At 35.0% G+C, this 16,022-nt stretch overlaps 2 protein-coding genes across 2 annotated transcripts; both read right to left on the reverse strand.

The window, feature by feature from the left end:
- Window positions 1–9,279: 9,279 nt before the first annotated feature.
- On the reverse strand, window positions 9,280–10,928 carry LOC111776385 (polygalacturonase-like). The gene is made up of 4 exons (XM_023655820.2): window positions 10,472–10,928; window positions 10,091–10,380; window positions 9,738–9,966; window positions 9,280–9,653 (listed from the first exon to the last, which is right to left on the reverse strand). The coding sequence occupies exons 1-4, from the start codon at window positions 10,913–10,915 to the stop codon at window positions 9,453–9,455; spliced, it is 1,164 nt and encodes a 387-aa protein (XP_023511588.2). The 5' UTR covers window positions 10,916–10,928; the 3' UTR covers window positions 9,280–9,452.
- Window positions 10,929–15,187: 4,259 nt separating this feature from the next.
- On the reverse strand, window positions 15,188–15,756 carry LOC111776283 (basic form of pathogenesis-related protein 1-like). The gene has a single exon (XM_023655697.2). The coding sequence runs from the start codon at window positions 15,754–15,756 to the stop codon at window positions 15,256–15,258; it is 501 nt and encodes a 166-aa protein (XP_023511465.2). The 3' UTR covers window positions 15,188–15,255.
- Between the last annotated feature and the right edge of the window lie 266 nt (window positions 15,757–16,022).

The following is a 16,022-nucleotide window of genomic DNA, read 5'->3' on the forward strand; positions in this document are numbered from 1 at the left end:
CGGGTCTAGACATGATTTTGGTGAACGGACATACGGTGTCGTTGAGCGTCCATTTAGTGTCTGATTGACATCAAATTTGGTGAGCTTTCATATTTCATATGGACAGACTTGACTCCAGAACTGAATGCACAAATTTCCTTCGAAATCCCAACTTTCGAGGTTAAGGCCCGAGGCTTACTTGTCCCTTCAACAAGCTTATCGGTGACGTTCATGTCTACTCATTGTCTGTATCTTGCTTATGTCTCGTTTTATCCTCAATGCACGCATTATATGTTGTGTTGGATGATGCATCTGTTGGGATTTATGTCATAAAGCCTAGTAATTAATTATTTAATTTTAATAATAATTTTTATTATTTTATTTACCATTTAATATTATCAATGCTATGAAAATACAAGGTTATTAATGTAATCTTGAAGATGATGTGGTTGACATACAAGGTAATCGTGTTCGAGTAATAACCTAAAGGGTTTATATTATATGGATAAAGTTGGGTGCTTATCATAGTAACACTATTGATACGTCTCACTTTGTAATCGTTACAAATGATTTGATCTAAATCGTTCATGTGGAGACATGTGAGTGGGGTATCGTATATAATGAGTTTATATAAGACTTGACCAAATAATATTTAATCTCTCTTTATAAATCCGTTAATTGATAAGATTAATATTTCACATGATTACATATGCGACTCCATCTTAATTCTGAGTGAGTTATGAACTCCTGCGTGAGAGGGCTTATCCTTTAATTTGCATGGGTGAAAATAACTCTGGAAGCTGATTCAATATGCTTACCATTTTGAGGACTTGACCAAATAGGGAGTTGGAAACATAATATCATGAGATGAAATTCAATATTTCTTTTCATATAAGAAAAGTAGATAAGTTGTTCTCTTGAGAAGTGATTTCAAGGTTTGAACAATGGGGCTCCACCCTCTCATTGGCCCGAGAGAGACTTAGTTTATGATTGTATTATAAACAAATTGTTCATTAGAAAATTAGTAGTACTCAAGGTGAAAGTTGTAATTACAGGGGTAAGACGAACTTTTGACCCACCTGTAATTATGAACGACTTGTGAAGGATCAACTTGCTTATAATGATTACATCAATGGACATAACTTGTCGTATAGTGCATAAGACCTATAGTTAATGAATGAAAATTGATTAATTAATGAGTTTAATTATTTAATTTTGTATTGTTAGAGTTTATACTTGTTAACTAATAGTAACCCTAAAAGATTCCATTTCCATTTAATTGAAAGAAAAAATTGAAGTATTTAATATGTTAGAAATATTAAATGTAAAGGAGTAAATAGATTTACTGAAATGTTTAAATTAATATTTAATATATTAGATATATTAAAAAAATAAATAAAATATATTTAATTTGAAGGTTTGAAATTAATATTTAATATATTAGATATGTTAAATATAAATAGAAAATATATATATTAATTCGAAGGTTCAAATTAATATTTAATATATTAGATATATCAAAAGAGAAAAATATATTTATTATATTTGATACATTAAAACTTTAATATATAAATACATAAAATAAAAATATATTTAAATTTTGAATGAAATTCAAATTAGTTAAATATATTATGATATTTTATAACATTTAAATACGATAAAAATAAGATATTATATCATAATATATTTAAATATATTATTTGACAAAAATTCTTCAAAAGTCACTGTAAATAAGACCGTAGGTTAAGGTAAGAGGACACTAATCTCTCACACTTTCTCTATGGAATAAAACTCTCCGTCTTTGAAATTCTCTTAAAACTCTCGTTATTCAATATTTTTGAGATTTTCTTTTAAGAGGCTTCCACAAACCTTGATCTTGTGTTCGAGTCATAGTAAGGAAGATCTTGCAAAATGTGGAATAACTTCTATGTTGGAATACTTGAAAGAGTCTTGCAAAATGGTTCCCAATGCTTCCATTATATGGATAAAGAGTTCATTCCCTTTAGCACCATCTCCCTCAGTTGCATCAGGAAATTTTGTTTATTATTGGCTCTCGCGTGGTCAGATGAGCACCTCTTGAGGGAAAGGAAAATCTAGCGGGATGTGGAAGAACTTCTACGTTGGAATACTTCTATTAGTCCTGCAAGCTAAGTTTTTTAAAAATTCGACTTCTTACTCTCATATTTATTGTTTATTTTAATTCTTAATAAAGTTAAAATGGTTCCTAATGCTCCTGTTATATGAGTAAAGAGTTCTTTCCCTTCAGCACCATCTTCCTCGGTCGCATCAGGGCATTCTTTTATATTGGCCCTCGCGTGGCTGTATAGGTGCCTCTCCAGGGTAAGGAAGATCTTGTGAAATGTGGAAGAACTTCTACCTTATAATACTTCAAAGAGTCTTGCAAGCAAAGGTTTTTACAAAGGTAGACTTTTTACTCTCATATTTATTGTTTTCTTTTAATTCATAATAAAATCAAAACGGTTCCTAATACTTTTGTTATATGGATAAAGAGTTCATTCCCTTCAGCACCGTCTTCCTCAATCGCATCAAGGCATTATTCTATATTGACTCGAGTTGCTAGATGGGCTCCTCTTGAGGGTAAGAAAGATCTTGCGAAATGTGAAAGATCTTGCGAAATGTGGAAGAACTTCTATGTTTGGATACTCAAAAAGTCTGGCAAGCTAAGGTTTGTACAAAGGTAGACTTCTTGCACACATATTTATTGTTTTTTTTTTAATTTCTTAATAAAAACAAAATAGTTTCCAATACTTCCGTTATATGGATAAAGAGTTCATTCCCTTCGGCACCGTCTTCCTCGGTCGCATCAGGATATTCTTCTATATTGGCTCTCTCGTGGCAGGATGAGTGCCTCTTGACGGTCGTTGCTTTGCTTGACTCGACGTGAGGGTCACACTCTTACTTTCTTCATAGTATGGGTGTGACCCCACTTAAATTAGTCATCATCCTTGATGACTTTTTCGGGGGCACAATTACATCGCAGATTGTGACATTCTCTCTGGCTTAATCTCAGAATCTTCCCGATTACGATCCAAACTCTAGACTACTAATGACTTGACTAGCTGGAACTGATTGTGTTTCAGACAAGTATAAATTCACTAAGCACCTGACTTCTCTTTTGTCATAATGCTTATCTTACTGATGCCTCTCTTTCAGCTTGAGAAAAAGTTCAAGTGATGCTTTTGACTTCTCTTTTGTCACGTGGCACTACTCTATGACTCTTTTCTTGGTCAGTATTTGGGTGAACTTGCCTCAACTTAACTTCGACACTTATCTTGGCCAATCTACATACTCTTTGAGTGACACATAACGGTACACTCATAGGGTGTGGCTCACAAGCCAACCACGAGATTCCTCTTCGTGGTACCAACTCTTGTGGAAGCGGAGTCTAGACGACTTGCTAATTGACTTGTTGGAAAATAAACGTGCTTCAGACGAATACAAAAAACTCATGCACACTATCTATGGGCTATCTCACTTTCATACCTATTTCTGTTGTTCGTTCATCTTGGACCGGCCACCGAGACTTGCAACGTAGACATGACAATTTAATATTGTCATAACTGTGGGTGAGGCTGACACTTCAGCTCGACAGGAGCTCACTGTACAACTATAGACTTTTTAAGGAGGCACGTTTAGAGATTTCACTTTGTTATTATGGTAAGTCATATCTCAACTCTCCTTTTCCTTTATCCAATCATTTAAATTTCAGTTAGCATTTTCCATGTTACAAGAAATCACTTAGAAGCCGATCTCTTTTTCTTTTATCCAATTATTTAGAATCATATCTCTTTTTCCTTTATCCAATTATGGAGAAGAAATCACATTAGAATCAATAAGATATTAGTTAAACTGCTAACACATGGACTAAGAATATTTGTCAACAAAATTAAAGTGCTAACACAATTAAAATTAAGAAAAAAAGAGGGAAGGAAATACAGAGTTTTGGCAATAAGAAAAAAGGAAAAATTTAATGGAATAAATAGAAAGAGTAAAAGGAAAGATTTGGTGAACAATAATAGAGAAGTCAGAATTAAAAGATAAAACATAGTAAATACATGGAAAAAAAGGGAAAATTTAACCTGGTAGATACGCAGAATTAAAAGATAAAACATAGTAAATATACCGAGGAAAAGGGAAAATTTAACCAGGTAGATACATAGAGAAAGAGAAGATTTGGTGAACATAATTAAAAGATAAAACAGAGGAAATATGAGAGCAAAAAACTCTATCAAATTCGTTCATATAATAGTAATAATATCTTCCATAAAACAATAATAATAGAAAATGAGAACTTTAATGAAAATAGAATTATATATATATAACATTCCAACACTTACTTATACAAAGTCTCTAATGCTCGCATGAAATCTAACACATGGACCATTGTAAAATTTAGAGAATTAAACTTCAAATTGATCCTGGGTTTATATAGGTTGACTTGGATACAAAAAAAATAAAATGGAATTTTTGTTAAGAATAAATTGGTGACACCAACCTAAGCTAATCAGATAAGTGACCTTACTATCAGTATGATTATATTTGATGATGACGTGTGCCCCGTAGTTCTACACGTGTCATGTATATTTGATTTGTGTGAATTGTTTATGAATCGTTATGACTATGACATAATAGGTATATATTATGATATATGAATAGTATGATAATTGTTATGACATCATGTGTTAAATGATATGTTTGATATAAGATACGAGAAGGATACGATAAATGTAATGTAACGATACGATAAGGTTATGTATAGAAAACGTTACGTTACGATAGGTTGATAAAACGACATGATAAGGTTAGGTATAGAAAATGTTAGGGTTATGATAGATTGATAAAACAATACGATAAGGTTATGTACAGAAAAAGTTATGGTTATGATAGGTTGATAAAATGATACAATAAGGATGCATATAGGAAACGCTATGGTTATGATAGATTGATAAAATGGTACGATAATGTTACATATAAAAAATATTATGGTTATCATAGGCTGATAAAAAGATACGAAGGTTATGTATAAAACATGTTATGGTTATGATAGATTGATAAGACGATACGATAAAGTTATATATAAGAAATGATGATATGGTTATGATAGATTGTTGGGAAGCGATATGACTAACGTATGTTCATGAAATGATACCACCAAGATATGCGTATGGAATGATAAGACTACGAAATGTGTACGAAATGGTTAGGATATGGGGACGATGTATATAGTTATATATATTATACTATAATATGAGGATGATATGATATATATTATGGTAAAATATGTTTGATGAATTGATATAGCTATGATATGATATGTTGAAGGCACGCCTGGAATATACTATGTGATTGTTATGATATATGATATGATATGATATGTGTATAATGTGAATTTTTATGTATGAAAATATGGAAACGTTTTGATATGATATATGTGATATGAAATGATATGATTGACATGCAAGACGACGAACTAACATGAAATTCAACCCTGACATACGCATGAAAGCTGTGATAAATAATATGATAAACGATATGAGAAATGATATGACAAAATGATATGATATAAAGTAAGATGCTAGTGGGGTTGTATTAAATAATAATAAAAATGGAAAAATTTTGAGACCTCATGCATTATTGTGTATTCATGCATTGGAGAATACCCCTATTCCTTCGTGATAGTATAGACGCGTACACTACTAAGACTTGGGAGAGAATCTATGGATATTAAGAAGCGGTAAATAAGAAGAAATGGAGAGAATCCATGGATAATGAAATGCTTGAGAGCTCGCTGATTTTCCTAAAGGGCAAGAAATAAATTGGAGTAAAATGAGTCTTCAAAATCAAGTTGAATGAACATGGTAAAGTATATAAGTACAAGACACACCAGTTGCAAAAGGATACAAGCAGAAGTATAGGGGTGATTATAAGGAGGTATTTAAGGAGGTATTTGCACCCGTTGTACGTCGAGATACTATAAGGCTTATAATTCCAAGTGCAGCACATAAATTGTAGCTGATTTATCAACATGATGTGAAGTCCTTACAACGTAAGCTTCAAAAAGAGGTATATGTGGAGCAACTAGATAATTTTATATAAAAAAGGGATAAAGTGTATGAGTTGAAGAAAGCTCTATATGGTTTGAAGCAAACTTTGAAAGCATGGTACAGTCGCATTGATTCTCATTTCGAAAAGATGAGATTCATTGACCGTTATCTATTGTGTGATAATATGTCATCTATCAAGTTGTTTGAAAATCCTGTGTTGCAAGGAAGGAGAGTAAGCACATCGATGTTCAGTTTCATTTCTTGCATGATTTGTGTAAAGAAGGTATTGAGCTCAATTTTATGACGAAGTGATGAATAAATCGCAGACCTATTCACAAAGCCCTTAAAACAACCATTGTTCGAGAAGCTTAGAAGAAATATGGGGACGTACATAATTCAATATATGGTTCAAGAAGACAAAGTAAAGTCCTAAGTTGATTTCATCAAAACTCAGGAATAGCTACATGTATATGTAGGAATAGCTACATGTATATGAAGGTTCATTCTCATGGCTTCGCCCCTGGACCATCACTGATTAACCAGATTTGACTCCTCTTTTTTCTTATAAATTCTATCCATATACGTTCTGATCGTCAACTCATACTAGATCTCGTTGCATGTATCTCTTTATTCTTCTGTGATATTGACCACATTTCTTATCCCTATTTGCATTTTAGTGGGTTGGTCTGGTATGAGAAGTTATGGGAAAGAGTATATTACACCATCTCTAATTCAGTTCAATATGGGAAGGTCAGGTCATATCGGTGAATGAGATTCTTTTACTCAATAGTAAAGAAGAAAGATTCCTTCTCCTGCCTGAACCTATTGATTGATTCTTTCTCCTATTGATTCTTGATTGAACAGTAAACATATGGTCTCATTGCTTCGCTCCTCTCCCTCTTGATCGAGTTGCTTCGCTCCGAATCTATCAGTCTGTTTGCTCCTTCCCCGATATTCCCGGAAGAAGCAGACGGTCAATCTCAAACTTTGGGCATCAAGGTTGTTGAAATCCTGGGGAACCAGAATATACAACTTTTGCATCTGATCAAGCAGGAGTTGAACTAGCCTTTAGAGTTGATGAGCTACTTCACCGGAGAGTCCATGAATTAGCTACTGACCCTGCTCCGATATGACCCGATTACTTCTGAATTAGAGAGAGCCATTGGGCTTGGGATAAACGCAGACCCTACTTATTTGCTTTTGGAAAAGAATACCTGTAATGGGTGCGAGGGGGGTGGTGATCCCTTACACTCAGCTATGCTATACTCGACGTGGCTACATACGGTAGAAAAAAGAGAGTTGCGGGATAAAGGAAACCTTGAAGGAGGTAAAGCCGGTAATGAATTGACTCTCGTTCAAGAAAGTGTTGAAAGGAAAGACGGGAGACAAGACAAAGACTCCTTCTCCTCCTGATTGAACTCCGTAACCTTATACTCTATTCCTTTCGTTACCCCTCGATTCTTTCTTTTCTATTTCTTCTCAAGATGAAAATTCAGTCAATTCCTTGAGAGCTGCTTTACTAAGTGAAAGGAAAAGAGATTCTTTCTTTTTCTATTGATTTGAATCGGAATTGATCGAGATGAACGACTTTCCCATTTACAGGAGCAAATCCTTGTTCAATTAGGGTCAGGTCAGCTAATATCTATCGGTCAAGGGAATCTTAGCTCTGGCTCTTTCTTCTCTTTCTCCTTAATTCGAGTTCCCTCCGTAACCTATTTATTCTATTACCTGAACTATTCTTGAAGTAGGTAAAGCTCATTCACCTATTTATTCTTTTCCTTCTTTCACTGTAAACTGGGAATCTTAGCTGTTCGGGAGGTAATCAAAGCCTATTCAATCACCAGGCGTGAAGGAGTTTACAGTTCAGTCAGGGAGAAAGAGTAAATGAACAAGATAAGGTCATATTAGTTCACAATCACTTCTAATAGATTTTATCTTTTATTGGGTCAATCTTCTTTCTCTTGGAAATTTTACCGCTTGTTTCCATATGGCCTCCTCGTTTTGAGACATTATCACTTTGGAGTGGTTTATTCGGGAAAGAAGAATGAATGAATAGTCCAGGGGTTCGCTTTCGTCTTGACTACTTCCTAACAACCTGACGAAGAAGAAATAGATAGGTAGGTTCCAGATTGAATGAATAAGGTAAGTAGCTGAAAGGGGGATTCAGCCCTGTAGGAACCATACCATATAAACCATAACCATATCATAGATGAATAAATATCAGACAAGATGAATGAGACTGAATAGTGTTTGATTGAAGAAGAGAATGAAAGAAGAAGAAGAAGATATTCCTTGACCCGAGAGTAAATGAATGAAATCCAGTAAACGAAGAGAAAGAAAGAGGTGAGGGTTCAATAGCTAATTCATTTACTCGACTGTAAAGTTCAGGCAAGGTCATATCGGTTCGTTCAGTCTCTTTCCTCTCATTCATCTTGTCTTCGTCTTCTTTAGCTTCTGGTTCAATAGCGAAGGGAAGAAAAAAATAGGAGGAGGAGTCCAGGGGAAGGCAATGGAATTGATTTACCTCCTTCCGGTCATATCGGTTCAGTAGCTAATTCATTTACTCTTTCTTTCACTGTAAAGTCTCATTAATCTTGTGGGCTGGTTGAACTATCTCTTTACTTTCCTCTTCCCGATTTTCGGGAAGGGGGATTGATTGATTGGTTGGATGCGCATAAATGTGAACTAGTCAGAGTTCGTGAGAAGCCATTCCTTGTATGGATTTGCATTCTAAGGGTCTCCTCCTTATTAACTTATTAATGTGTTCGAAGCCTGGACTCTGAGTGACTTTCTTTCGTACACAAAGGAAAGGTCGGTGTAAAAAGCTGACTAAGTCCTCAAGCAGTAAACTCCTCTTTCGAAGCAGATGCGTCCAAGACTACTACTTCTGACTCCCCTATGACGGATTTCCTGCTTCGCTTGATTGAACTCGGTCTCTTCTCTTTTCTTTCCCTTCTCCTATTTCTGGAGGTAAAGCTACTAATTTATTGACTCCCCCTTGGTACTATTTGAATTTGACAGCTAGCAAAGGTTTAGGATTCTCTGAGACTTTTTCTTTTGTATTGTAATGTCTCGTACAAGACTAATTTCTCCTTAGGCTTTCCTAGTTTTGTAGGATCAGATGTATGGCATACGGGATATATGAAATGAAAGGCTGGAAACAAAGCTGGAGATGAGCGCTAGCCAATGGTTAATACTGAACTGAAGAAAGCACCTTAGCAATTACCTTGATAACATTTATTACATGCATTCTTAGTTACGTGTATTGGGTACATACATGAATTGTGTTTAATTAGGTGTATGGTTTTTAAATCTAGATACATATTTTGACATTTGGTGGAAGAGGTAGAAAAACAATTTAGTTTCATTTTCTAATAATACAAAGAGTTCTACCAAATTTCTCTGTTGTCACTCACAACCAGTAACGGTTCCTCTAACGTGACTACACAAAGCTTTGGCTGCTCCATTCTTGTAACTCAGCTTTACATCTTCCAACCTTATTCCTACGCATGGAAACTTTGGACTACAATCGAATGTCATGGCAAATTTAGTGGCTGTTGTCCCACGAATGTCTTGATATGTCACATCACTAACTTTAATTCCGGAAGCCTGTTCAATTAGAAGAACGAAAAATGAAATTTTATGTTTAAACATAATGTTTTTCTTTTAATGCATACAAATATTGAAATGTACCTGGCCCGGACAATCTTTATTGTGAGGACAGTAATTTTGATCGATTATGATGGGATTCTTGACATTAGTCATCTTGAGATGTTGAAAACGAATGTTTCTTGCAAACCCGCTGCTTGGCCTTCCCCAACTTTTTATTCTCACTCCATTTTGAGTGTTCATAAATCTACAAGATTTTACTGTCACGTTTTGAACTCCATCCTCCTTCAACGCCTTTCCTAAACTCCCAATGCTGCATCAACCAATAAAATAGTGAGTGTTAAAAGAGATCTCGCAATCTGTTTTAGATACATAGGCTACTTTTCTCCTTGTCAATTGGTTTTGTTTTTCAAGTAAAAAAAAAACTTAACAAGTACCTAATTCCATGGCCGGGGCCACAAGCAACATTCTCAATCCACAAGTTGGAGGTGCCGGGGCCTATTGAGATGCAATCGTCGCCGGTGCTGATATCTGAATTGAGAATGGTGACATGAGATGATAGCCCTACGTGAATACCATCCGTGTTGGGACTATTACCAGAAGCGGAGACCTTTAGTCCTTCCATTTTCACATCGTGGCATTCATTGACTACTATGTGAAACATGTGGCTATTTAATGAGGTTAATCCACTTATCATAATGTTTTTGGAATTGGTAAATTCCAACGACTGCACATACACAAAACAAAGTATATGATACTTATTAACCTTTTTAAAAAAAATAAAGGAATTTAATTACAGCTCTAAAGAATGAGTATACCGTGGCTCCACGAGGGCAGGTTTTGGCAGTACGTTTGCAAGCCCACAAGCCAGCTCCTTGACCATCAAGAGTACCACCAAAGATGGAAACTCCATTAACAAGGTGAAAAATGATCCAATTTGGAGAGTTGGCATTAACATGGAAGTCGGATGGAGCCACGAGAGTGCCATCGATGTGTATGTCGATGGCGTCGTTTCTGCATGGCCCATTGAAAGTTGCATGGCGGAGGTAGAATCTTCCATTTGGGACGTAAATGGATGCGGACGTAGAAGAGGTACAAGCACGCGCCCATGCTGCTTGGAAGGCCTTGGACGAGTCTGTTTTGGCGTCGGGTTTGGCTCCGAAATTGACCACGTTGAATGTCTCGGAAGCAGCAAAGGGTGAATTGAAGAAGAAGATGATGAGTAGTAGTGAGAGAAGAAACGAGGTTGTTCGAGGGTCCATTGTGATTGCGTTGTATTCTACAACTTGGATGAATTTGAGGGGTTTATATAGGGAGAAGAAAGTTTGGAAATTAGGTCAAAAAATGAACGTTATTTTTCATGGCGAACATGGAACATCTTTTCATTCACACTCATTTTAAATAGTCGACAAATTAAATTGACATCATAAATATTAATAAATTAATAATTGGCATAAGATAAAAGGATTAAATTTTTTGAAGTCAACCAAAATGTTGAGATCACACTGTTACGAAAATATAGATATGATAATTTCTTGAAGATTTATTTAAAGAAAAAATTAAAAAAAATATATATTTTAAATGAATAAATAAATAATGTTTGAAAAATGAAATAATAATAAAATAAAAAAAAGAAAAAATTGGATTGGTTAGGTATAATTGTTGGATAAAAAGGTAAATGGAGGAAAATAGGGGAAAAGAGTTTGGAGAGAAGAAGCGGAGGAGATAACGGAGAAGAAAACGGAGAAGAAAACGGAGAAGAAAACGGAGAAGAAAACGGCGGGTTCATAGCCAACACCTTCTCCCCCCAACTTCACAATTTCAATGCTTTTACCTATTTCCATCCTCCACTTTCATCGCCCTTTCCTTACTAAATTCACACAAATATTCTCTTCTTTTCTAAAACTCGTTTTATTAGCTTCTCCAAAAAAATTAAAATAAAAACATTTAATATCATGATCACGAGGCACTATAACAGGCTCAACTCGACTTCGATTATTGAACGAGTTGATGTTTGTCACAATTTTTTTTTAGGTATCACATGTTGCATGTCCATGCTTGGTGGGTTAATACCGATTTGATCCCGTTTGAGAGATTACTATTGAATATGTTTAATACTTTATATTTCTCTTTTTTTTTTTTTTTTAAGTAAAGATAAAACTTACAAAGTTAATATTTGAAAAATATAGAGAGAGGTCGATAGAGAGTTGAATCGGAGAAAGGAGAACCATCAGCAGTTAGGTGTTGAGAAACAACCATGGGTTGTGGGATAAAGACTCAAGGTAGAGGCTTCAAAATTAGGGCGATGACTCTATTATGAGAAAGGGCAAGAGGCAAAGAGAGAGGGTTCGATGGTAGTTATGAAGAATGAAGGGTGGACGTGGTGGCATTCAGAGCAATAGAGGAAGAAGAGGGTAGTAACTGAGAGTGCGGACTCTGGATTGTATTTTAGATGAAGCAAGAAAGAAAGGGGCGAAGATGGAGTGAGATTTTTGCCTTGTGGACTGATTTGCTATCGAGCAAATGAGCACGAGTAAGAATATCTTGAGCATATTTTAACTGACTAATAAAGAGACCATCTTGAGTGAGTGATAAGCTACAATGATAGATCCATAGAAAACGATCTTGTTCACAACACCACCATTGCTAGGAGTGGAGGCCGGTGATGGAACAGTAGGCACAGTTAGTGGAGAAGTTACCGACACCATAGCACGTGGTGAAGTTCTAATAGATGGAGAGGGAGCCACGACCCCAGAGCAACGGACGAAGATGGTGTTAAAACTGAAAGAGTCGCCACAGTAGGCGAAGGAGCCAATTTTGGCAAGGAGGAGTGACTTAAGGAACGAGAACAAAACAAAAACTAAAAATAAGACGAAGGTCCAGAACAAGAATAAGAATTAGAACACAGACAAAGATCCATGTTTCCAAGATTAAGAACCGAAAACCTTATGAGTAAGGTCTTTAGATAAAAACCAAGGTTCAACCCTCAGATCCAAGGACCATGGTCCTTGGGCTAGATCATGAAAAGAACCTAGAACTCAAGAAAATAACCTAAGAACTTAAGTTCGAAGGACAAGAACAAGAACATGACATGAAAAAGTATGGTACCCTAGCAAAACCTAAGGATTCGATTAAGAGCCTACAAGTAGATTACTTACTGAGTTTTTGTACTCATTCAAGTTTTCTCTTGTTTTTAAAGGAGAAGATCAAGCAAGTCGAGGATCAACGTGGTTTTGGAGCAGGTGTCATATAGACCCATAGCGTGTTTTAACTACTTTATTATTTGAAGTTGTTTTTATCAGGTCCAAGGTATTCAAACTTTAATGTTTATTTGGAAAGAACGTCTTTAAGCATGTCGTCTTGATTTTTAGAATTGTTCCTTGATTTGCAACTTACCCATGTTGTGTTGTTTTCTTAGGCAGCCTAATCTAGGACGTATAGTTCTCAATTTCTTCGTAAAAATACTTGTCTTAATTCTTTTAAGCTAAAGAAAGGATCAATTTTAAAGAAAATGGATTGTTAGTAAGAATTTGATCATTTCCCCAAATCTTGCCTGAAAACGATTTTCTTTACTTAGGCACGCTCCAAGACTTGTTAAACTTTGTGGTCTTCATTGGAAATTTTCCTTGGAGGTGTAGAAATCGAATGAGATAGGTTTCTCTTGACGAATTTACGTGTGGACTAGAATTGGATTTTCATGTTTCAACCTCTAACCTTTAATGGTGGTCTGAATTTGAGCTCGGTGTTTGAGGTTCATTCAACACTCAATTTCTTTATCAAACTTGTGGGTAATTTTATTTAGAAAGTGTAAGAATAAGTTTGAAAGGAAATAATGGACTATGACACTCGAATTGGAAAGAAATCTAAGAGTAAGAAACCAAAAATCTTAGAGGCTATAACTCGTGATTGAAGGCTTGACTAAGTTCGATTCTTGCTCCAAATGAAATCCTGAACTTTAGACTCTTTAGACCTTATGTGGGCGACTTAAACTTACTTGAGTTAATTTGACCTTACTTTCGGTATTACAAGAACTGTGAGTTACGAACATGAACGAGCAATTCACTTCAGAATTAAGTAGCATAAAAATAATCCACTAAATGAACTCCACTACTCACGAAATTTTAATGCCAAGTATGTTATAACATATTAAGGTTATATATGAAATTTGGTGGTAATCGGATAAGGTTAAGTAGGTAAACCAAGTAAAGGTGTAAAATGACCATAATACCCCTAAGGTATACTATCTAGGGTTCACGACCTTAATAACCTTGAATGACATGAAATTTTATAGATGAACCTAAATCCTGACTTTCAATGGACTAGTAAACTTCATGACCATTGGACCATGCTTGGGGCTCGAACCATTGTTTAGTGAAAAAGTAGTATATTCCCCGTAAGACGAAGAATTTTAAGAATTTAAGTACTCCCTATGGTCATGCTATCGATAAGACTTCCTTATATTGTACTCCTAGTACTTATGACATGATTATATTTAAGAAAATACTTACATTTACTTTAGGGTCACATGGGAATTGGCGCACCTAGTTTTGCATAAATAATTTAAACTTACTTCAAAAATTTAAACTAGCTAAAAAATAGTCGTACTAACCTTAAATGCTTTTAAAGAATTGAAACTAGTAGTAAAGGGTCTGAGGGTATCAGACCCAAGTCGAATCAACCAAAATGTTGGTCTTGAGCCTTTAGAAAGTGTGCCCTCTGACTGGCTCAAACCGTTCAATTGAAATGATAAAATGAAGTGGACGACCTCCCTCCTATAGTGGAGGTAAACCCCACCCCCCCCCCCCCCCCCCCCCCGGCTTTAGCAATGTGGGACAAAGTTTCCCTTCTTTTTTATCTAACTTTTTTAGGGTTATTACATGACAATATTTGCTAGTGGTGGACTTGAGTTGTTACACTATTAGAGAAAATTTGAAATAATTCGGATATCGAAATCTTGAGAACAGAGGTCTCAAACATCGACGACGAGGTAAGTAGCTAGCTTAGATTTTTCTTAAGAAATATTTGTAGGAATCGTTTGTATTTTAATATGAACATTAAGCTCAATATGAATTAAGAAAATATGAGAAAAAAAAAAAAAAACACACACACACAAAATAAAATAACCAAAAGTTAAATAAGGTTAAAATAACCAAATAAACGAACTCGGTCTAGGTTTGAGTTTTAGATTTATTAAATACTTTGTTGTTGTAGGTTTCCTAAGAATGAATTTAAAAACATAAAATAAAATTTAAATTACATATGAAATCGTGTCCCTAAGATAAATCTTATTTCTTATCTCTTTATTATGTTTTTAGCATATTCACTTTTTCATATTATAAAATTATTTTAGGTATCTTTTCTTCTATATTGTTATCAATAAAATCCTTAACTCATTTAAAATTTAAAACTGACCACAGTATTGAAACTATATTGTATAATTAATATTTTATTAAGAATAATAGGTTACATAATAAACTTTGATAAAGCAAGATCGATCAAACAATCCTGCATTATTTTTATTTATGAATACGTGAACATGATGTCATAAACATAATATAAAACTTGCACGCTTTATAGTTTATTCTTTAAATTGAAGGGTTGTTTAATATGGCCACTCCCCAATGACATTGCCAGGTGGGTCATAGTTGCAGGTAATGAATGTACCGCCATTGTTGCACCTCACTTTTGCACATCCAACTTTTGTCGTGTTTTGCCACACCACTTGAGTGTAGTGACCGCACATTTTTCCTTCGGTGCAGGTGTTGGAGGCATAATCGTAGAATTGTTGCTCATCCACCCACATTTGAACTGCTCCAATGCCTGTCATTTCACTAGAATGCATTGCAAGATTCTCGCCATAAGGCCCATTAGAGTGCAACAGTTGACAGTCGTTGCTACGTTCATTGGCATATTGGGTAGCGTAGTTTGCAAGTTCTTCATCCCACTGGATGGGTTTGATGCCAACTTGGACAGCAATCACTTGAGAACGAGCAATATTGTGAGCATCAACATAGTCTTGAGGGGAGTTTTGAGCGAGAGATGAAGGAAGGATAGTGATACAGAAGACACAAAAGAGAGACAAGGAAATCTTTACGAGACCCATTTGGATTGGTTCGTCTAGTTGAAAAATATAAGGAAATGGGTGTGGAGAGAAATGGGATGGGCATGGTTTGTATTTATAAGCATCAAATTTTGAATATACTTTAATATAATTCAAGTTGGAAACTTATTGGGTGATGGAGAAGTTACCCAAGTTGGATGGCTATTTACAATTTGGCCCCACATATTTAAATAAATACGAAAACAACCCCTTTTCAAATATTTATAATAAAATAAAAAATGAAAAAAGAAAAAGAATAATACATTAGA

The sequence above is a fragment of the Cucurbita pepo genome, chromosome 15 (genome assembly GCF_057944985.1).
Source record: "Cucurbita pepo subsp. pepo isolate OVF chromosome 15, ASM5794498v1, whole genome shotgun sequence".
Taxonomy (NCBI): Eukaryota; Viridiplantae; Streptophyta; class Magnoliopsida; order Cucurbitales; family Cucurbitaceae; genus Cucurbita; species Cucurbita pepo.